The sequence below is a fragment of the Podarcis melisellensis genome (genome assembly GCF_964234715.1).
Source record: "Podarcis melisellensis genome assembly, chromosome: 12".
NCBI classification, from domain to species: domain Eukaryota; kingdom Metazoa; phylum Chordata; class Lepidosauria; order Squamata; family Lacertidae; genus Podarcis; species Podarcis melisellensis.
In genome coordinates this window covers 30275771-30299773 of record NC_138544.1, presented here as the reverse complement: position 1 = coordinate 30299773, position 24003 = coordinate 30275771, and the positions used below count along the sequence as shown (strand labels likewise).

The 24003-nt window shown below is 41.2% G+C and overlaps 1 protein-coding gene across 3 annotated transcripts; it reads left to right on the top strand.

The window, feature by feature from the left end:
• Window positions 1-1265: 1265 nt before the first annotated feature.
• TMEM106B (transmembrane protein 106B) lies at window positions 1266-19941 on the top strand. Of its 3 annotated transcripts, none has more exons than XM_081882828.1 (9): window positions 1267-1429; window positions 5002-5075; window positions 8973-9185; window positions 13689-13752; window positions 14542-14701; window positions 14825-14965; window positions 15067-15116; window positions 17193-17246; window positions 19372-19941. In XM_081882828.1, the coding sequence occupies exons 3-9, from the start codon at window positions 8978-8980 to the stop codon at window positions 19508-19510; spliced, it is 816 nt and encodes a 271-aa protein (XP_081738954.1). In that variant the 5' UTR covers window positions 1267-1429; window positions 5002-5075; window positions 8973-8977; the 3' UTR covers window positions 19511-19941. The 3 variants fall into 3 exon arrangements, with proteins under 3 accessions (XP_081738956.1, XP_081738954.1, XP_081738955.1); XM_081882829.1 differs by lacking the exon at window positions 1267-1429 and adding an exon at window positions 4579-4870; XM_081882830.1 differs by lacking the exon at window positions 5002-5075 and having other exon boundaries at window positions 1266-1429.
• Window positions 19942-24003: the final 4062 nt, after the last annotated feature.

Below are 24003 nucleotides of genomic sequence, written 5' to 3'. Positions count from 1 at the left end.
TCTGGAAATGGCAAAGAAAACCCTTAGATTAGAAAGAAGCCATCTAAACAGTCCAAGTGGGATTTCTCCATCTCCCTCTGCAGCACTCATCATCCTTCCCTTGAGCCTGGTGTGCATCAGAGTGTGGCCACCTCACCTGAGAGATACCCAGGGAAGACTGTGGCAGTGGCCCAGCTTCCTTCGTATATTATCTGACAGCCCTCACTTGTTTCCTTACTGAAACCAGTCAATGAGAGATGCCTCTGTTTGTCAGCTTGCTCTTCCTTTTTAGCCTCAGTGCTGTCCTTGCAGAAACCACCAGGGAGGAGGATGGGGACAAAACTAGGATTGGTTGGGGTCTGCCTCCACCTACTGTCAGTCTCTCTGCCTTCTGCTCAAGCAGTCCTAATGGTCACCAGCCAGCACCAGAAATACCCCAAACACATGCCCCCTCTCTGTGCATACAAATTCTGCTCAATGCAAATCTGAGGCAGATCCCCCCTTTTTTGGGGCAGATCCCCAAATTTGGACACTGCTGTTTTCCCCAGAACATCTGGGTCTTCTTGCTGAACCCTGCACCCAAACACACAAGCAAACCTAATTACTCTTCTTTTTTTGCCTTGGGTGTTTAAGAAATCCTTCTTGGTAAAATATCCTACGTTGTGGTACATCTGAAAAGAGGACTTTTCAGAAATTAGCTACCTGTAGTCAGAGCTGCTTTTCTTAGCCAAAGATAGGAAATTTGGATTTAGGGTCTCTTCCCCCCCTCCCCCATTTCAACTGATTCCGAATACCTAGAAAACTCCCCACCCCGTCTCCTATAGGCCACAGTAGTTAGCAAGCAGTCAGGTCGCTATACCCAGCTCAGAAAACAAGGCAGATACTACATGCATAAAAGAAAGGTGATGACCGAAATCCAGTTATTCACCCTTCTTCTATGCTGCCATGTCATTGCACATCCTCTTCCTGTGATGGCCAAACCCCTCCCACCCTGTATATTTTTTGCAGCCAGTTCTCCTTAATGACAGTCAATTAGGACGATGACTGCAAAGGGAGGGAGCATGCTCCGTAGAGCATCCTTGGCTCCCCCCCCCCCATTATAATTATTATTTTGCTCACGCTAATACCGCTGCTTTTTCCTTCCGCCTGCATCCCCCCCACCCCCCGTTTCCAAGATCAGGCGTTGCACAGCCCTGAGCCACTCCGCCGTTCCCTATCTCAGCTCGGCAGACGGAGCTCCGATTCCAAGGATGGGCAAAAAGGAAGGGCAGAGGGCTTCAGCGTCTGCTACGGAGCATGCTCAGTCGCCTTTCGCCGTAGAACTCGACGGGCAGCTGTTTAGGTTGCTACACCGGGAGCGGAGGGAGGCGCTGAGACACAGGGAAAAAAAGAAGCCCCACAAAAACAAGCCGCGCTCCTTTCGCTTGGAGAAAAGGCTCGGGGACGTGCGGTGAGTTTCGGGGGAGAGCTGGGCGAGGAGGGAGGGCTGGGCAAGCGGGTGTCGCTAGCCTGGTGCTCGGAGGGGGAGGTCGGGGCACCTTTGGGTGCCGTGAGCGCGCGCGCGCGGATGGGTTTGTTTTTCTGCTTATGGCATCAGCTGCGCGTTCCGACGAGCAACTCTGGCCCAGAGTGGTGGGAGGGAAGGATCGCGGCCTGCACGCATCCTGGGCTTCTGTGTGTGTGCGTGTGCGCGCGCGCAGGAGCGTTGCCAAACAAAAGGGGGGGGGGGGAAAGCCGGGAACGGAGGAATAAATAAATGCATCGCCAGTGGGAGCGATGGGGTAATTCAATGGGAATTTGGGCCGCCATCCTAATACATATACAGCCTTTTCCTAGGCATCAGTTCCCTGCTTTGAGTGCAGATTGGGGGGAGAAAGAGAGGAAAGAGTTGTGCTGCTGCCTGTCATTTCTGTCGGGGCCTCTGAGAGGGTTAGGTTTGGGAAGGCCTTTGAACCGGCAGCATACATGTAAAACACATTTAAAGAAGTCCTGGGAAGTGTAGTGCTGGTAATCGTAGCGAGGGTAAACTACAGTTCCCAGGATTCGAGGTGTGCATGTCTCATGTATTACTTTCCCCTCCGCCTTTCTGGAGTTAAGCCTCAGCATTTCGGTGCCTAATTACGTTTACTGTACTTCCCATTGTCTGTCTGCCCTGGAAGAGCAAGTGTGGGGTCCCAGCTTTTCTCTGGGTCATTGGGTTGGTTTTATTTTGATTATGTACTTTGTGGTTTTATATTCTGATTATATCCTGTGAATCGCCCTGAGACCTGCGGGTATACGGCGGTATATAAATTCAGTTATGATTAGAAATAATATATTGAGACAGGGTTTGTATATAGGGGGTGTCTGAAATCTAATGCCAACTAAAGCGCTTCTTGAGATAAGCATTTATATCGTAGGTAGATATTAAGGGCTCCTGCCAATGGTACAGTAGATTAAGAAATGCTAAATCATTACTTCCTCTCTACTTCCTCTGTATTGAGGAAGAGTCTGCATTGCAGTTTCCCATTGCACAATAATTAAAATCTTTATTTTTCTGAATCTGGAGCAAGCAACTAATAATTACTCACTCACTACTAGAGTTGCAGAGAAGTGCATCAGTACAGGTGTGTTCATAATTTGGGTGTGAAGTGATACACCACTGCGGGTGGAAAAAAACCACGTGATTACAACATTTTGTTGCTTCCCATGAATTCAGATATGGTTCTGAAACCTGAGAAGTTGGTAGCCATTGAGGAATACAGTGGTACTTCTGGTTACGTACTTAATTCGTTCCGGAGGTCCGTTCTTAACCTGAAACTGTTCTTAACCTGAAGCACCACTTTAGCTAATGGGGCCCCACTTTAGCTAATGGGGCCTCCCACTGCTGCTGCGTGATTTCTGTTCTCATCCTGAAGCAACATTCTTAACCCGAGGTACTATTTCTGGGTTAATGGAGTCTGTAACCTGAAGCGTATGTAACCTGAAGCGTATGTAACCCGAGGTACCACTGTATGGGAAAGGAGAATGATTGGAAAGTCACCGTCTCCTCATAGCTCGGCAACAGGAGACAGGTGAGCTCCAGGTCTAAATGAGTAGCTTCTTGCTTACCTCATCCTATATCTCAGCAGCCTAGGCATATTAAATTACCCTATGAAATTCAGGACTAATCTGTTCATCTAAGGTCTGAACTGGAATGATACAGTGTTAAGGGAGAAGGCTTATTTTTGCTTCCCCTCATGGGGTTGAGGGATGCATGCCTCATTGATGTGCATCCCTGTTCTCTATTTTCACACCGCTATTTGAATTCCAAGATACTTTAAGGTGTTTAAAGATCTACCCCTCCCACAGCAGAAGCAGTCCTCCTGTGAGTATCTTATTTATTTGGATTTGAGAAAGTGCTTTTCTTGTAATCATAAACCTAAGGAAGCTGCCTTTTACCGAATCAGACCATTGATTGATCTAGCTCAGTATTGTCTTCACTCTGCACTCAGAGTTTCAGGCAAGAATTTCTGCTTATACCAAACTCATTGGTCCATTAAACCCAGTATTGGCCCAAGATTTAAGGCAGGTATCTTTCCCAGCCCCATGTGGAATTGAGCCTGGGAAATTTTGTATGCAAAGTGCGTGCTTTACCACTGAACTATGATCCTTCCCCAAGTTTGGGAACAAGAGCTGTTTTGAAGAAAGTTTAAGCTCTAGCACCACATAATATGTTTTACTTAATTATTTAAATTATTTTATTTATTAAATTTCTATACTGCCCTTCATCTGAGGAAAAACAGGGTGGTTTACAATATAAAATTATTTATAACCTACTCTTAATTGTTCACACAATCCCAGACTGAAGGACGTTAAAATGCAACAAAACAATCTTCATTTAAGTACAACTTAATGTAAAATTAGACAATATACTATCACCATAATACTACAACTGCCAAACAAATGGTACCACTTTGGCCAAATGCTATGTGTTTAACCTGGTGTGCTAGGGGGTGTGGAATTTGTTTAGGTATTGAGTGAGCGGATGTGTACTGAGCAAACTCTTTGTTTTTTAATGGATTTTTATATTTTATCTGCTTTATGCTCCGTATTATTTATTATTTATACACTATATTACATATTTTTAATTCCCTCTTTAAAATGCTTTGCAATGAAAACAGTAATTCCAGAGTTGGGATTTTTTGAGACTAAATTGCTCATTATATGCATTGCTCTCTTCTCACTAAGGGCAACTTGAGTGTCAAAAGACATGGGCAGGCACCACACACTCATGCACATAGAGCTCCCTGCTCTTTTCTGCCCTTCTGGCCTGTACTTGCAGGATGTTGCAGCCTGTAAGCCCTGCATCTTACAATTTTTAGACTCATCCATACAAACTCAAGCGACGATTTTCTTTCTTAGGCAGGCCCGGGAATGGGGGTGAGGGGCAGAAAAGAAACAGGACCTCTCTTTTAATTCCAGTACTGCATGTGAAAAGCTGAGAGGGGAGGGAGGGGGAAGAGAAACAGAGAGCATGCTGGGAGCTGTAGTCCTGGATGCTCGCTCTCCTGCTCTGCATCTTACTACATCTCCCATAAAGCCAGCCATTTTGCAAAGCAACCCCCTCCTCCGCCTCTGCCTCTCTTGGGAAACTCGTCTCCTGGGTCCCGAGGAGGGAGGGAGAAGCAACCTACCGGAGCTACTTTAATGGGGGTTTTTTTTGTTTCTTTTAATGGCGTGCGCCTTCCCTGATGTTGCAGCTTGCAAGCCGCGCAGCTAGGCTGGGCCCCAGAGCCGTGTGTGTGCTCGTGTGACAAAAGAAATCCGTGCAGAAACGGGGAGAGCAGGGGTTCCCCTCCGGAGCTTCTTTCTGTCGGGCTACGTCACAGGGAGGGAGAAAATACCCCGGGCCCCGCGCCCAGGCATCGCGGTGCGTGGTGTTTGCGCGGCGACTGACCTGCAAATTGATTGCTTCACTGCTTGCTTTTATCACTGAATTGCCCGTAACTTAATGCCGGCTGCTTCTGGAGGGTCTTCCATGTCTCGTTTTTGTCCCTTCAGGTGAAGCGCCCATACCTGCAGGAGGAGGAGGAGAAAGGCGGTGGAAGAGGAGGGAGCGCGGCCAGGGGACGCAGGTGAGGCAGGCTGAGCCAAAAAGAAACTGCACACCTGCTGCCTTCTGGAGCGAGGCTGTTGGGGAAGAGGCAGGTGATAGCAGAAGGAGGGAAGGGGCTAGCTGACCACACACCTCTGGGTGTGCGTGTACATCTATCTGTCTATTTATCTATCTATCATCTGTTTATCTATCTATCTCACATACACCCAGCGCTTATACCTGAGGGATGGGAAGCAGAGGGGAGGTGGGGTTTGGCTGAGGAGCAGGAGGCAATTGTGCTGGTTTGCAGGGGTCACGAGAGGGGTTTAATTTGCTTGAAATTTCCCCTGGTTGGCTACATCTTTTATTTAAAGATAGGGTGCTTTTTAAAGACATGCTATGCATATTTATTATGGCATGCTTTTTTGTAGACTAAATCCCCCCCTTTTTTTAGTATGGTGCAAGTCCAAAGCCTGCATGCTACTCTGCAACATTACGGTTCGTCCTCCCAATAAAAGGTTTGCCCATTTGTGGATTTGGAAGGATTGTTCTTATGTGCTGACATGACTACCTTTGCTTTTCATATTTCTTTCCATCTTTAAGGTGCCACGGTTTTGTTTTTGCTGCAACAGGCTAACATTGCAGTCCTATTCAGGTCTATCTATTCAGAAGTAACTGCTGATGAGTTTAGTAAGGTTTATTCCTCTTAGTTGCAGCCTAAAAGAGAAATTGTTGCACATTATCTATCCTTGATATATCTGATTTCCTTCCTTCATTCCATAATTGCTTCTTGAGTTAGGTCTTGGAGACATTTGGTGTCTACTGTTTACAAGGTCTCTGTCATCTTATGTGTGCTTTGGTTCTGGGAAGTTTCGAATTTAAGATTAATCATAAAGCTTCTTACTTTCATTTATATTACAGAGTATTAAATATTCCTCCCTCTTCTCAGAGGATTGATGAATGCTAAATGATTAGTAATTTGCAAATTGTGGTTTGCATCAGCAGTCATTATATATTACATATGTACTGAGATTATGACTTCAGTTTGTATGTAAGTCATGTTCAGAGTAGACCTATTAAAATTAATGGATTTAAGCAGGTCATGACTAACTTACCTCCATTTTAAATGGGTTTCCTCTGAAAATGGCTTACATATAACTCTTGATCTCTATTTCTTTTCTAGTGGGAAAGGTGCTGTAGCCCTAGTCATTCATTGTTATTAATATAGAAAGGTGCAACAGAACTGCTGTTTTAATTTGGGTGTTGTGGAATTTATACTCATTTTCTCAGGTAGTTTTAATGAATAATTTTGTTTCTTGGGAAAATGCAGAAAGGGTTAAAATGCTGGGGACTATGACCTTTTGTGAGTTCCATTTGTTTTGATAGGTGGATGGGAAGCCTCCCACTAAGGAATTATTTACATATGTATAGCTAGGAAAAATCCCAGGCAAGCCAAAATAAACTTTCTGTCACTGATTAGGATTCTGAATACTTGATTCAGGAAAAAAAATATATTATGAGCAGAGCTTAAGCTAATTACTATAATTAGTTTGCATTAAATTATTATTAGGCATTAGGTTGCTGTGTGTCCCACTTGCATTTTGGGTCAGTTTTGTTTTTGTGGACGAGAGCAAACTGCTACAACTGTTTTTTAAATATTTGATTCAGCAGCACCTCTTCAGTATTACATAGGGTTGCCATAAAAAAGTGAAAATCACATTTTTCTTAGGAAAATCAACACTTCAATTATGGGCTGCCATAAGCCCACATTTCCCTGGACATTTTAGCCGCTTTTCAAAAATTGTACCCGGACACCATTTTCAACAGACGAATCCCGACTGTGTCTGGGAAATTCCAGACATATGGCAGCCCTAGTATTACACAGTCTTATTATGTGTGTTCTAAAGGATTTATTCCCAGGTTAACATGCACAGGAATACAGTCTTATAATCAAATTCATACTTATTTTGATACAGTTTGATCTATCTATCTAAAATACAGTGGTCCAAGGCAAGCTAACCATATCAGATACTGGCTTGCTCTGAATTCCATTACTGCATAGTTTCACAATTCCTCTAGTCTCACAGCTGTACCTGAATTGATGTTTATTTTTCATTTCAAGTAGTTGTCTTATCATGGCTAGCACACTGTCCAAATGTCCAGTGTGATAACTGCCTGTTTTAGCTTTAACTCAGTTGACTTTAAACCCTGACCCAGCAAGCCTTCCCATAGTCCAGGAAATTTTAGGCTGCAATCTGGCCGGCAAAGCTGTATGAAGCGGCAAGGCCACCGCTGTACCTGCAGGCCTGCCATGCGCAGAGGAAGATATGTGGGTGCATGTAGCTGCACCATCCTGGATCTGGCCCATGCCATCACATAGCAGTGTAACTGGTTGGGATCCAAGACATTCTGGGGCAGCTCAGCCCTACCTGCTCCCTGCCTCCAAAATGTCCTACTTAGAAGCTTTCTGCTGGCCGACACCCCACAGACAAAACTCACAGTCAGCAGGAGGCTAGCTTAGCTAGGGGAGCTGGGTAGAGGGACCTCATTACTCATTTCAAACTGCCCCCAGCCCCGTTCTGGGCTCCATTAGTCAAAGTTCTGCAAGTATAGCAGGGAAATGGAACAGACATTGTTGGACTGCAATTTCCATCAGCTCTAGCCAGCATGGCCAGTGGTCAGATTTGATGGGCCGCCGGTTCCCCATCTCTGGAAGCAGAGTAAAAGCAAAGCAGGGATAGCCCTTTCAGCCGAGAACACATATAACATTGCTGTGGATTTCAATTCACAGGAGCCCTATCTTAAAAAGTTGGTGACCCTACATGTTTAGTGTACTTACAGATGGCTCTCTCGGAGACAGCTGATTCCAGGATTTCAGATCAATATTTACATGTTCTGGTTTCTGGCTGTCAGGATGATTTGTGAGGAACAAGTGTAGGATTAGTGTACTGAGTGGAACACATGAGTAGCTTTGCAGCAACATACATAGTACTGAAAGAAAACCAAGAGGTAGGTATTATGAAGAATGTATTCCCCATAACTAAAGATTCTGCACACAACTAGAAACTTTTGGCATAATTATAATAAAATGAATGTATGGGTGGTAATAATTCTTGAAACAATATAACTTTTTTCCCCAATCAGAAAAAGCAGATGATGATGATCATGATATATTACTTATATCCTGCCTATCTGACCGGGTTGCCCAAGCCACCCTGAGTGGCTTCCAACAGAATATAAAATAACAACAAAACAGTACTAAACACCTCCTCAGCCTTTCACAGACATAATGCTGAACAACTGTTTGTTTTCCTTAATTGGGATTATAGGTTGCAACTGAATACTTCAACTGTGATTAAGAATTGGCTTGCAACCAAACCAGGATGGGAGACCACAATGTCTGAGGTTTGCACATTATGGCTTGCATCAGTCACGGTTAAATATTACATCTGAACTGAGCCAGTCATGATTATGGCAGTTTGCCTCCTTTTCTAGGCTCCCTGCTAACAAGTTGCAAGCAAGTCTCCCTGAATGTTTTACTGGTGGGCAGTGGTTTATCTCAGCAAGCTGAACCATAGTTTTAGTGTTTTCATTTATTCAATTCAACAATACAGTGGTACCTCGGGTTAAGTACTTAAATTTGTTCCGGAGGTCCGTACTTAACCTGAAACTGTTCTTAACATGAAGCACCACTTTAGCTAATAGGGCCTCCTGCTGCTGCCGCGCCGCCGGAGCTCGATTTCTGTTCTCAACCTGAAGCAAAGTTCTTAACCTGAAGCACTATTTCTGGGTTAGCGGAGTCTGTAACCTGAAGCGTATGTAACCTGAGGTGTACCACTGTATTTATAGCAATCCCAGTTAATAGCTCTCCAAATGAAGCCTCCTATATATAATATGCCTCCAGGTCTAAAGTCTGCCTCTTAACTTTTCCTACCAGCAAACATGGGGAAGTCTCTTTCAATGCCTTTACATGGATCTAAAGAAGATGGGGTTTCATCAACGGACAACATGAGGAAGGGATTAGTTCACTCAGAATCTCACAGTGAAGATGGAAGAAATGGAGACGTGTCACAGTTCCCATATGTTGAATTCACGGGAAGAGATAGCGTCACATGTCCCACGTGCCAGGGAACAGGGAGAATTCCACGTGGTATGTCTAAAATGCATGAAACATTCTAAATAATAAAGTGCTGTGTTTTTATCTTCCTCCTCTTCAAGTCCTCGTGAGTCCTTATGCTTATCTGTTGTAGAAAGTATATAATGACTGAGTACTGATATGTTTTGCTGGCCTTTTTTGTATATGAGAATATTATTGAAAGACTTATGGTGGGATATTCTTGGATTTGGGTCCTTTGATTTTCTCTCTCTGCTTTATTCACCAAATTCATAGAAAATCACATTGAACTTTTTAAACAATACTGTGATACCTTACCAGTTTTCAGTTGCAAATATGGCAGCTGGGCATTCACAATGCAAGAAGGCAACCACCAGTCAACACCAGGCAAAACAAGCCATGGTTTATTTTATTATCTGTGAGCAGGATTCTGGTTTCTTCAACAAACCATTGTTAAAGCAAACTACGGCTTAGTTTTTCATCCAGTCATGGTCTATGATATCCTTTTACCATTTTAAAGCTATTTGTTCTCTTTTTTAAATTTGGAAATGTTAGAACTTTTATCTGATGGCCTCTGTAGAGTTGTGGTTACTTGTTAAAGTTATGCTAATGTACAACTGGGAATCCCTTAAGATGGTGCTAGTATATTGTACAATGTAACTGGTAGCTGAAGCGAATGTTACTCAATATACCAGTACATTCACATAAGTATAAATTGCTTATACGTTAATAGGGGTAAGTTCTAAACAATGGATCCTATTGATACAGAAGGCTAAACTTAAAGCCTGCAGCAAAGTATGTTTTGAATGAAGTTTGAGGGGGAAAACTTGTTGGGTTAAGTAGCGTAAAACAATATGTGTTGAAACAACAACTTTTATATTGTGTCTCTGTCGTGGAAATTCTACTCAGTATTGATCCAGAGTAGAACCTCAACATATACTTAGCAGAGTAAAAACCTAAACACGTAGGATCCCCCCAAAATAGACCAGAGGCAATTGTACTTCATCCAGCAGAGCTTTACTGTTACTGAAGGCAAATGAGCATAATGGTCACAAATCCAGTACATTCAGGATTGGCACTGTTCACAATAAATCCAGTTGCAGCAGACTTAACTTAAACATACAATTGTTCCTTTTTTATGGGGGTTTGCAGGGGTACACATACCCCTAAACATTTTGTGAATCTTAACGGGGGAAGAAACTAAAAAAAAATTTTTTTTCTCTAACATGATGAATTGTCAGTTCTGTTACTACCTCCGATGGCGGCCTCATTTGTTGTCATGGTGTTTCCTGAGTCTCAGACAGAATGAAAGTACTCCTAAAACTTTTTAAAGAAAAAAAGCACTGCTTACAATAACTTATAATAAGACAAAACCGTAACACTATATACAGAACACCACACTAGAAGGAAAGAGAGACAGAAAGTGAAAGTGAAACCCAGGCTCCTTCTGGCCTTACTTTTATAGTCTGCATGACCTTGACAGAAGGGGTAACAGAATCAGTTTAAGCCAGCTGTACTCAGCTTCTCTGAAGGAATAACCCAAACATCAGGAACCTTCTGCTTGTTTCTTTCACACACAGAAGATTTCCAGAACACTCTTGAACTAATTAGAATAGGAAAGATCTCTACACATCAGTTCAATACTTTCTGTACTAAGAAATGCAAACTGACACTCTCTTCTAAGGAGCCCAGGTTGGCAGACATTTATTTGTGTACAAAATTTCTATACAGCCCATTAACAAAGTTCTCTAGACAGTTTGTCTCTCTCCCCCCTGACATCTCATTTTAGTCTTACGGGCAATAAGTGGGAAGTAGGTTCGTCTTGAGTGTGTATGTGTGTTACTTGACTGAAGTAACCCAGCAAGTTCCCTTTCTGCATGAGAATTTCAGCCAATGTGTCTCCTTGTCAGATAAAAAAAAAATTCCTTCCAGTAGCACCTTAAAGACCAACTAAGTTAGTTCTTGGTATGAGCTTTCGTGTGCATGCACACTTCTTCAGATGCACACGAAAGCTCATACCAAGAACTAACTTAGTTGGTCTTTAAGGTGCTACTGGAAGGAATTTTGTTTTGTTTTGACTATGGCAGACCAACACGGCTACCTCCTTGTCAGATGTTAACACTGAGCCCATTGCCCCATGCAGGCTCCGTGTGAAGCCGATTTATGCATAATTGCAATTTTGCAGCCTGCTTTCTTGACATTTTGCCAAAATCTTTGTTAACAAGAGTACACAAATCAAAAGCGATAGAGGTCTGAAGCCAACGATTTGACTGGTTACTTCAGTTCTCAGTGCAGATTCATAAAAGCTTGTTGCCTCAAGCCTCCCTACTATTCCCATGTTTTGCCAGCTCTTTTACTGTCCACCACACACTCCCTACCCCCCAGGATCCATGAAGAGCACCCAAATGTCTCTTGTTTCTATTGTGGGAAGGGTTTATCCTCATGTCTCATTCTGATTGCCAAGTAATTCCGCCCACTCCTTAGGTGCCTCTTTCCCTGTCTCTTCTGCCTGCCCTTTCCTTGGGTTTCAGCTTCTCAGACATAAAGACACCAGAAGAGCCTGCTGCATCAGGCCAAAGGCCCATCTAGTCCGGCACCCTGTTCTCACAGTGGCCAGCTAGATGCCTATGGGAAGCCAGCAAGCACAACAAGCTCTTCTCCTGCTGCAGTTTCCAGCAAGTGGTATTCAGAAGCGTACAGCCTCTGACAGTTCCTCTCTCATCCTTTTGCCACCCTAACCTGAGCTTCCTATCCCCTTAGCGTTGCCATCTTTGTCTTCCCTGTTCCAAAGCTGCCGATGAACTTCCGCACAAGTGGTGGTTGTGGATGAATCACAAGTTGTTGTTTTTTTAGTGATCAGATTTTCTGCAGTAAGGGGAGGGGGAATCCTGATTAAATACTTAAAAAAAAAAATGTGGATGCTACGAATAACTGTTTGTGCATGAGCAGGGCTGATTTCCCCAATAAACACTTGCCTGGAAACACCCAAAATGGAAATCTCCCTTTTCATTCAGGGCAGTGGCAGTGAAATGCTTTGCACCTCTTTTCTTAGCCATGCGTAGTGATGTGAGGAGAGAATATTCTCCACAAACTGTAAATTCTAATGTAAGAACCAGTTTTACAACCCACATTTTAAAAATCTAGTAAATAGTAAGTCAGGCTGTGATGTTGCCAGTGTAAGTAATGAATAATGATTTCATTTTGATCCAGTTACAATACTAGGCATTGTGTCATTCACCATTGGCAGTTCTGAAATGTGAGCTACAGAAAACTTTTTAAAAAAACGTTTTAAAAATGCTATTCATTTAATTTGATCAACATTTGAATTTGTATGTATTTCAGCTATATGTAATAGCCTTTTCTCTATTTTGGTGTGACCTTATTCTTAGCAATTCTATACCCTTGGCCATACAGTATGATTTATTTATTTTTACAGAAAATAGCTTTAATGCTTTATACACTTAAAAGTACCTAGGCCTATACAATTATGTGTAACAGCATGTGAGCTGGCCTTGATTTAAATGTTTCTATATTCTTATTTAGTGCCAGTAACTGGTTGTTTATATAATTTTCAATGAATTAAAATGAATATTCTATTTCAAATGAAAATTCTCTAATATTCTCATTAATTGAGAATATTCTCGAGAATAATCTCCAAAAGATTATTCTTGAGAATTTAACATCACTAGCTGTGCGCGTGTTTGCGCACTTATAACTGTTGGATATTGGTGATACATTCAATAGGTGCTACTTGTCACACAACTACAGTCATGGAAAGTGGCACCAGTTGAATTTCTCATTATAATGTAGCAGTTCAAAGCACAAGAGGCACTACTGAAAAAGAAAGTAAGAACTCTGATGAAAGGTAAAGAGCAAATAATTTTCTGACCTAATTGGGACAACAGGGTGCTTAGGTGATTGGAGCAGCTATGCATGTCTTGTACTAGTAGTTTCAGGTACAGTGTGGCCCTTGCCATTTTTCAGCCTTACTTGCCATTTTATCCTTTATTTATTTTAACATATTTATTAGCTGCCCTTCCACCCGAACTCTCATAGCAGTTCTCAAAACTAAAACCATAATATAGTACACAATAAAAGCAAGGCAGAGCTAAATAAAATAAAAGCATAAAATGCATATAGTCTAAAACAATGCAAACCTCTGAAAGCCATGGGCAAATAAAAAGGTTTTCACCTGGCACCAAAAAGAAAACAGGTGCAGACAGGAGTCCTCCTGGGAGAAGCCTTCAGAGGCATTATGCCACAGATGAAAAGGCAGCGCAGAGCAAAGTGGCATGTCAAAAAACCCCAAACCAGTTCTCTTCTGCAACAAATTTCCTTCAAAGAAATTGCCTCTTGATAGTTTTATTGCACATTTTTCTTAAATTTAGTAGACTGCGAAAGAATTCAGTGCAGAGCTGTAGTACTGCAGACAAGTCATTTTTATCATCCTAGGATGCTACACGTTTTATTGATTCTTTTTAGCTGCATCGAACATGGGTGGAAACTCAAGATACTGAACAGTTATGTTCTTATTTGTAGGTCAGGAAAATCAGCTTGTTGCCCTGATTCCATACAGTGATCAGAGACTGAGGCCAAGAAGAACGTAAGTTTTAAAGAAGCAATATAAACGTGTGTTGTCCATGAATTATTCAGGCTGGGTTTGGTCTATCCAAATCTAGAATAAAAAGATGTAATTTGGATGGTGTTCACTATGTGGCTTTTGAGTACTCGGGAACAGTTCCCATTAACCTCAATAGCCATTTTTTGTGTTTCTGATGATAGGTGGCTGCTTTGCTAGAAGTGTTCTTGTGTATCAACACTGAAGCATTGTCATGTTTCTTTGAGTGGATGTCTTTACTATGGTTCAGGTCACTGTAGTGTTCTCAGGGGCTTCAGGGAAGAAAGCTGGCATCCAAGGTGTGCTCCTCCAACAGTGCCACTCTTTTTCGTTCATGCCATTGGATTTTCTTTGCTATTATTTATCTATCTAAGATGCTTTGTCCAACTGTTAGAAATCATAGGATGGCTCAGATAAACCTATCTCTGCCTTGACTGGGAAAGTGTGGAACCATGTTGCAGTGGCTGTGCATAATGTCTTCATGCGCTGTGCATAATGATATTGTGGGGAGGGCGATCTGGCTCTCAGAAGGCTTTGTTGTTATGCTGGGTCTCTTTGCTCCCATACTTGCAGGATTTAGGTAGAATGCAGCCAAGCATTTGCGAAAAAGCGTATGCACACTACATGCTCTGTTCAAAACGGCAATTTGCTTTAGAATAGGTGAATGGTGAAGGGCAAAGCAAGTTGGGTGCAGCTTCTCCAAGAAGGTATCATATATAGTGTGTGTATCTATGTATCTACAGTGGTAACCTGTCTCTTCTCTCTTCCCTGCAGAAAACTTTACGTTACTGCTTCTGTAATTGTATGCTTACTACTTTCTGGGCTGGCAGTATTTTTCTTATTTCCTCGATCAATTGATGTTGAATACATTGGAGTCAAGTCAGTATATGTCAGTTATGAAGCACAGAGGCGCATAATATACTTAAATATTACGGTATGTTCATTGTTAAGTTCTCTTTCGCTTCCTTCTGTGGTTGGCATTTTACTGTATATGGATCATTGAGATACATATGACTTCTCTTTAATCTAGATTTTTTTAAAAAATTCTCTTCTGTAGAACACATTGAACATCACAAACAACAATTATTATTCAGTGGAAGTTGAAAACATTACAGCACAGGTGCAGTTTTCAAAGACTGTTATTGGGAAAGCACGGCTGAGCAATAACACTCACATTGGCCCACTGGACATGAAACAAGTAAGTGTAGTTGACTTAATTCCATACAAGATGGCTGAATGTGCAGCAGTCATCTCTTGTTTCACATTCTTTATCCTGATCTTTCTTTTTCTTTTTTCCAGATTGATTATATGGTGCCCACAGTTATACAAGATGAAATGAGCTACATGTTGTAAGTGGTTGGCTCTCTAGAGTACACTGACACACAAGAAGGGGACCCAGAGTGAAATATTGCAGGGTATCCTCAGCCCCTAGCTAGCAATTACAGTCGTAACTTTGTTGTCGAATGCCTTGGTACTCAGACGTTTTGCTTCCCGAACGCTGCAAACTCAGAAGTGAGTGTTCCGGTTTGCTAGCGTTCTTTGGAACCCGAATGGAGCTTCCGATTGGCTGAAGGAGCTTCCTGCAGCCAATCTGAAGCTGTACTTTGGGTTTCCGGAACAGATTCTGTTCCACTTCCAAGGTACAACTGTATGTCTATACTTGAAGGAAATTTGTCGAAGAAATACAGTAAAGTGTTCAGGTTCAGGTGCCATCATTCTGACTTTATTCCTCTTTAGCTGGGCTTAACTTCTTGGTGTGCATCTGTCTAGGAATTACTGCTGGACAGCCCAGCAGAAATCAGAGAGAAGCACCTTCCTGTTCAAAAGTGCCCTCTACACCTGACCATTAGGCTCACTTCCAGCCCTCCCCCCTCTATTTTTTCATTTTAACCGTTGAACATTCTTTGGGCAAAACTCCTTCAAGTATAGGCATAATTGCTAGATTCAGGTAGTCCTCATTCTCACATAAAGCTAAACTATGGCTTAGTATTACATAATTGAACCTGGTTGATAGAAAAGACTACGACCGGAATACAGAAACAACACATGTACTTTGGTAACTCAAGAAAACCACAAGAAGGAGATTGGAAGCTTTCATTTTTAACTAACTGTGTATAGCATCCTGCCCCAAAACAGTTAGTCTTAACTATGGGTTACTGAAATAAGCCAATGCATTGCCTTATTTCAGTAAGCTGTTATTAAGACTAATCAGCTGCTGGTTTAGACATGCTAAGCTGATGTTAGTTAAATATTGAAACGAAAGCTTTCTGTCTTCTTGCAGCTGCGTGCCAGAAGAGGAGTGCTCAACCCCAAACCTTGCCATGGCTTATTCATATTGGCGTTGTGTGCAAACCAGCCACACAGTCTGCCTAATCTCTGGTTCTTTGGGAGCATCCTTTGTTCTTCCCTCCCCTGGCATGGGAGTGCTAATAATAATAATAATAATTTTTATTTATACCCCGCCCTCCCCAGCCAAGGCCGGGCTCAGGGCGGCTAACAAGCAATAATAAAACAAGTTGAATGATTACAACTTAAAAACAAAATTAAAATACGACATTAAAATACTGAAACATTAAAATATTAAAATGTAGCCTCTTCGCAGGAGGAATAAGGAAAAGAAAAAAGAAAGAGAGGGAGGGAATCAAATTGGCTCCAAGCCAAAGGCCAGGCGGAACAACTCTGTCTTACAGGCCCTGCGGAAAGAAATCAGATCCTGCAGGGCCCTGGTCTCATGAGGCAGAGCGTTCCACCAGGCCGGAGCCAAAGTTGAAAAGGCCCTAGCTCTGGTTGAAGCTAATCTAACTTCCTTAGGGCCCAGGACCTCTAGGGTGTTGCTATTTATGGACCTTGAGGCTCTCCGTGGGGCATACTGGGAGAGGCGGTCCCGTAGGTACGAGGGTCCTAGGCCGTGAAGGGCTTTAAAGGTCAAAAGCAGCACCTTAAATCTGACCCTGTACTCCAGCTTGAAAAGCACTGGGCGAATATGCTCCCATGGCAGAGACCCCGTGAGGAGCCTCGCTGCAGCATTCTGCATCTGCTGGAGTTTCTGGTACAGCTTCAAGGGCAGCCCTGCGTAGAGTGAATTACAGTAGTCAAGCCTGGAGGTGACCGTCGCATGGATCATAGGAAAGCATGGATCATAGGAAAGCAATCTGAATTTCTCCCATTTTCTTCTGTCACTCTGACTTCAAAATTCTTTTGTTTTGTTTTGCTTGTGGAACGGCAGGAAAGTTTGGGGGATACATTTGTGTTCGGTTCAAGCCCAATTCCTGCCATCAACCAATTTTTGTTAAGTACCTCGTTTTACCTAAGCCCATTCCCAATTGAGCTAAGGGGAATCACTAGTTAGAATTAAGAACTTGGCGTGTTTGTTTTAGCCTTGCTAGCTTTTAATTATGCTTACATTACTTTTTTCTTTCTTACAGTGATTTTTGCACCTTACTCTCTATCAAAGTGCACAACATAGTAGTCATGATGCAGTAAGTATATTTTGCATTTTCATTTACACAGACCCCTAACTTTTTAAACTATGGGTTGTAACCAACATTCGTAATACTCAAGAGTACTTTCTATTTACCATTAATGGGCACGACCAACTTAGGTCCATTAACTTCAGTGTGTCAGCTCTGATTATAATTTTAGTTCTGGAGTGGGGAACCTTTGCTCTGTAGGCAATTTTTGACCCTCTGGCAGTTCCAGTTTGGCCCGTGAGGCCATGTTTTCTAAAGCCACATCTGCCTGTCAATCAACTCGTGTCACTCTGATGGATGGGTGGCATCACTTCATTAGATGGTGTTAAATCATGCTCAGTTTGGCTGTGCATGTGGGTTTCCCACAACCAATGTAGCAGGATTCAACTCTTTGCTTATCAGCAAATGATTGGGGTTGGGTGGTGTTCCATTAAGAGCAAATGGTATGAGAGTGACCTCAGATAAGATGAGGAGGTGTATGATGACATATTTTTTCTTTATCTTCCATTGAATATCATGAAAAGTGACAGCAGCTAGGGTTTTCTTCTCTTTTGTTCCTTTTCTTTACAGTTTGTAAAAAACAGAGTTTAGTTTGTTGCAGGGTGGATGAAAATCAATGATTTGAAATAAAAAAATATTTTTAAATATTATTTAAATTGGATTTTTAAAATAAAATGCTTTTGGAGGGAAAAATCTTTCTAAGGATAGTTTTCTATTTAAGTTACATTGTAGTCCAAAGGCTATTCATCAGGAAATAAGGATTTGTTTTGTTTAACCACATCAGTTAACAAACATGGATACATATGCTATAATGTTTTTGTTTTAGTTAAATAAATTGTTTAAATTGTTACTAAGGAAATGATTATTTTTCTCTTTCCAATAAAGTACTGCAGAAAAGTTTTCCAAATATAAAGTTAGCTTATTAAACCTCACAATAATTTTATAATTATTGGTCTATGTATTTCCAATAGTATAACCAAATCTGTAGTTTTCGATATAACACGTTAAAAATTACTCTGAAAATTTATTATTCCCAAAATGAAACCTTCCTCTGGTTGTAAATATTAAGATGATACCAGCAAGAATGAGTCTGTAAAAAAATAGATTTAAATCAAGTCTTACTGGCTAGAGATTTAAATCAATTTGATTTAAATCAAATCCACCCTGGTTTGTTGGAAGAGAAGGTTGTCAGTAAATAAAAGAAATCTTAAGTCATCCTACTGAGAGCCGTAATTTCTGTTAAGAAAGCCTTGGCTGCTGCAATCCTGGGGCTTAAATCCTGCTCCGTTCAGCAGGATTTAACCCAAACCCCTGATCAAGAAGGTGTTTGCATTGAAGCCCTGAATAAAAGAAATTTTCCTCCATTTTAGCAGCACCTTGCTGTCTGTGAGGTACCTTGAGCTTACAGCACTTAAATCACCAAATCGGCTGATGTCAGATGATTGACAGGGTGGGCCAACCTGTCAAATTTGGTCTACAAGGCCAATCCAGATAGTTATCTAGCTCACAGAGCCAAAATGGTTCCCTACCGCTGAATTAGTTGGTTGCAACTCAGTTGCTGTGTGACAACTGTTTCTTTATAAAACCAGAGTGTAGCACTTTATCAATCCCTGTCTACATATGTTTTATTGTTGTTGATTTACCGGGCGCAGAACTGGAGTTTGGGGAACGAAACTAAAGGACTTGCATATTAAGTAAATGTTTGCATAGTGTGTGTTGGTTGCACTAATAGGAAAAGCCCTGTCAAACAACCATAAGCTCAGAAAATCCTGTAATTGCGGAAGAACGATATTTCTAACCTGCTAGGTGGTAGCAAAAATGGGTTGAATATGCTAGATGGACTGGAGGAGCTAGCCAAATGCATCAATCTGGAGCTGTGAAAGATGTTTATCTTTATTCCCTCACTAAACCAAGAGTGTGCAGGCCCGATGTGGCCCAACAAGCCTTCCCCAGAGACCCCACAGTCCCCCAACCCAACTTGGTGCCACCACCAATGGTTTTTTCATCTCAATATGGGTGCCCCACCAACATGGTCATGATTGCGAACGCCCCCTCACCTCCAAAAGCTGAGGTAGTATATAATGTATAAACTCTTCGTTCTCTCTTCCCTGTCCCTTCCCCTCCCCCTTTTAAGAGTGACCGTGACCACCTCTTACTTTGGTCACTCTGAACAAATATCTCAGGAGCGGTACCAGTATGTTGACTGCGGTGGAAACACAACTTACCAGCTGGGACAGTCAGAGTATCTAAATGTACTTCAGCCGCCTCAGTAGAAGAAGTAGAGTTTCTGGCTGCAAGAGGAAAGAAGATTAACTCTTGGTTCTTCTACTACTCATTGAAGTTGAACTTTCATATATAGTACTGCTTAAAGAGGTGGATGTATATAATTTAGCAGCCCTGAAGGCTTCTGTATTTTGGAGGCGTGAGCAGCAAAAGGTCAAACTGTATATATTCACGTTTGATAACTTTTCCCTTTCCACTCTAAATGTGTAAGTATTCTGTCAAACTGTTCCAACGGGGAGGCGGGGAGGGGTGGCTGTTAAATCAGCAAATCTGTATTTTCCCTAAATGGAAACATGGGTACATGATTATAAAAGTCAGAGTGAAACCATATAATTGTATAAATTATGCTGTGATGCTAACAAGTATGTATTAGAAAGTAAACTAATAGCGCACCAATAGTATGGCTAAGGTGGGTTTTTTTGTTTTTTTAAATGAGGGAAGTTTGGCCGTATTGCAGCATTATAGAGGGTTACACATTGCATTAATAACAATATGGCAAATTTCACTGTGTTGGAATTTTGATCTTAGAAATTTTTATTATAAGGCAAAGTTACTGCTGTTTTTTCCACAAAGAACATAATTTGCTTGAAATCTTTGAGTATATTGAATATATGAATACCACTAGATTGCTGCATATTTGCAGAGCAATAGGTATAAAATGAAGACTAAAATGTATTAAAACGTGGTTTTGTTTTTAAAAAACCTAAAATAATACATGTGCTTCAAAGCTTCACTATAGAAATCTGTAATGAGTTTTTATGGGTTTTGTGTTTTCCATATTAATCAATATAAAGAGATCAACATGCTTATCTCAGAATGTGTTGTGCATTTTAAGCTTAAGTTCACTTCATTGTCATTTGAGTAATACCATAACTAGACCTCTGACAGCTTGAAGTGAATGTAAAATATACCAATCAAAACTGATAATGTCTTGGAAAAATCAACCATGTTTTGACTTAAATCAAATTTGAGAATTGCCATAGGTCAAAGCAATTGCATTGTCTTAAAGAGCTTATGTTTTGACTATCTTCTAACTGAACTGAATAGAGCGGTCACTGAATGAATGGTGTAGTCCTAGTATGGTTTGACTTGCTAACACAGCCTTTCTCAAACTTGGTTCCCCAGCTGTTGTTGGACTACAACTCCCATCGTCCCTAGCTAGTAGTGGTCAGGGATGATGGGAGTTGTAGTCTAACAAACAGCTGTTGACATACTCCCGTGTTCTTGTAATTTCGGAATGGAAGCAATTGCTATAGGAGACAGAATTGTTGCAGTGGTAGGTTATCAGTCACCTTTCAGGGATTACTTCCTTTCTAATAATAACATGAGATGCAACTGTTTTACAGTAGCTCCCATGTCATTCTGCTTATGTATGGATAGGGCTTGTTGCATCCAACTTGGACAACTGGTGAAAGGCACATCATTTTGTCATTGCTTTGTTAAGATAGATACATTTTCAATTTGCTGTATTTTCAGTTGTATAAGCTCTGTTTTGTTGGTTAAGGAATACTAAAACTCAACTGCAGTATTAGGCCCTGCTCATAAAATATAAGCTAATTACTAACAATTTGAAAATACTGGACTTGATCCAACTCAAGTAAAGCAAAGGAACCATTGGTTTATATGCCCATTTTTTTGCTTACATATATGTTTTCCATTTACAGATGTATATATAGACTTGATATGACAGGATTTGGACAGCCACACTTGTAAATTCTTATAGATTTCTTTTTAATGTTAATGGGGATAATGCACTTTGCTTGGGAACAATAACTGGTATGAGTTTTGCTATTGGAAAGAAAACCTACATGGGATTCTGAATCCTGAGATTTCTCTGGTATAGAGGAGTAAGTACATTGTCACAAACTGGCATACTGCCTTTGTATAGATATTTAGAATTTTGCTGTGTAACATTTTTGGAATCAACTTAGTTAACATAACTGGGAAAATGTCTCATAGCAGGGTTTTTTTAACATGCTTTCTGCTGTCTGTGGAGCCTCTATGAATAGCCTTATTAAAATCATAAGACAACTCTAGGATGAAAATAAATAAATATTGGGCTATATTTGGCATCCTGAGTGAGGCCTTAAAAACCATGTTTTACTTAATATACAAACACAGAAGTAGTATATTACAATTCTGAAGATTAATCTTTTCTTAATACAAAATGTCTTAAGCTTTTTGATCAAAATACAACAAACAAACCGACCAACACAACAAATATAAGCAAAGGATAGGGAATATAACACTGTAAAATCACTGAGATTTAAGAAATAAACTCTTGAGTGGTCAACGCCTCTTCTGTAATTCATTTATTTATTGGATGCATTTATATACTGCCTTTGTGACAAGGGGCAACAAATGGAATGAACACATTCTCTTGAGCTCTCGATAGTGACAACAAAACACTGATTGTTTTACACCCCTTAAATTTTTACATCCAGCAACCAGGCACTTGGGGTTTGGTGAAATGTAATTTTCGGCAATGCTCTTGCATTCCATCTCACAAAACATAATTTTGAGAGCATTGTTTGGTTGGGGTTTTCTTTTTGGTAGGCATTATACACACTTGTACTATTTTGTGACTTTACTTAGGCACTCACGCTTTGATGAAATTCATACATCACCAATGTAATTAAACTTTTGGCATAGTCTATAAAGCGTAGGCCTCTCACAGTGATCTTGTCCAAACATGATTTAGAGGTATATGAGGGGTTTTTTGAGATCCTGGGGTTTTTGTTTTGTTTTTAACCTTATCACAGAATAAACCACATTTCTATGTTTGGATGTAGCAGAAAACTCTGGTTTATTCAAAAACCGAAATTGGATGCTTTCAATCTTCTCTCCTTGCATGTTGGGAGCAGGGAGTCAAGAGATTCATCACAGCACTCCCTTATAATGCTAAACTGCGGTTTGCTTTCCTTTGGGCTAGCATTGAACTTTTCTGCCATGGAGCTTTGGGGAGAAGGAGGAGTTGACATGTATCTGAAGCAGTTTCTTTTAGAATAAAACAACAACAGGGTTTATGAAAACGGGTTTAAAACTAATTCTTTTGTGCAAACAGAATCAAAATGGCATTATTCATTGCTATCTTTCACATGTCTTTGAATGCCTTGTTTCTGGAAATTGTGATTGCTATGTTGGTATAAAAAATGGCTGCTACAAATGGGGGAAAAATCCTTTATTTTTCTTGAGTATGGAGTGCAGTCGTATTTACAGAACACCAGTGCCACATTTAGACTACCAGCTATGATTAGAGATTAAATGTGCTGTGTCCAAGGCCTGAATACTAGCTACATGTCAATATTCTTGAATTTGTGCTTGTCATTTTAGCCCAACATAAGGTAAATTGTGGCACATCTGTCATTATGCTGCCATGTTTTTAGCTGGTAAAGGTAGGGCAGGCCCTACAATTTTTCTCTTCCTAACAATTTCTACATAAAACCGTGAAGCAGTAACCTGATGACCTACTTACTACTCATTAATTAACCACTAATAGTGCTCATAGGCAGATAATTTGTGTATAGAAATTCTAAAAGGTTATAACTATTTTTGTAATTTCAGAATTGTAATTGTTCCTGTAATTCTGTGTGGCAAACATACCTGTATGCAGTGTTTTGAAGCATGATAAATAAAACTTCTCTATGCGGTTCTCTTATTTGGACATCCCTTTGGGGATCCTCTGATGTAACTTCAATAATTTGTAACCTCTTGGAATTTTTTATTGGAAAGGAATGACATTATACCACAAATTAATTTACATTAGCTAGGAGTCCTACTGGTGGTGTCAGGTGTGGGGCAAGTAGAGACTTATTGGATTAGGCCAGGTACGTCCCAACTCCCAAGAGACTGCATTCTACTCCAATACTCCCAAGTATTTAAAAAAATGGCAGTTATCTACACATTGACATTGGAGGGAGGAGGAGCGTCGGGGTGGAAGGGGAGGACTGCCCAGAGTTGTTGCACTTTTTTGGGGAACAATTGCCCACAGTTGTTAGGGAATGATTGCAAAGAGTTGACAACCAACCAATAAGCATGCAAACGTGAAGAGAAAACAATTGCACACAGGACGCAATGGAGGGGCAGAGTGAGGGGGTGGGGGGCGGAGACATTCATTCCAAATTTTTATACATCCAGAGATTGATAAGGATCCCATGATCGACTGCGGTCACCTGGGGATCTACCTGTGGATCGTGGTCGACAGGTTGGACATTTCTGGATTAGGCCATTGGTTGTCAACCAGTGTGTTGTGGCACCCTGGGGAGACTTGAGGAATGTTAAAGCAGGGGGCCGTCCTTTCATTAACTTGTAGCCCATATTTTTCTGCATTCTCTCTCTCTTCCATCCCCCCTCCCCAATGGCCAACCTTCTTTGAGTCCTCCTCTTCGCTGCCTCCCAGACACATCCCAGATTCCTAGTCTACCTACTTACAGATGTGCTGTAATTAAATCCTAGTGCAAGTAGTCACAGGGAAGCTGCCCCT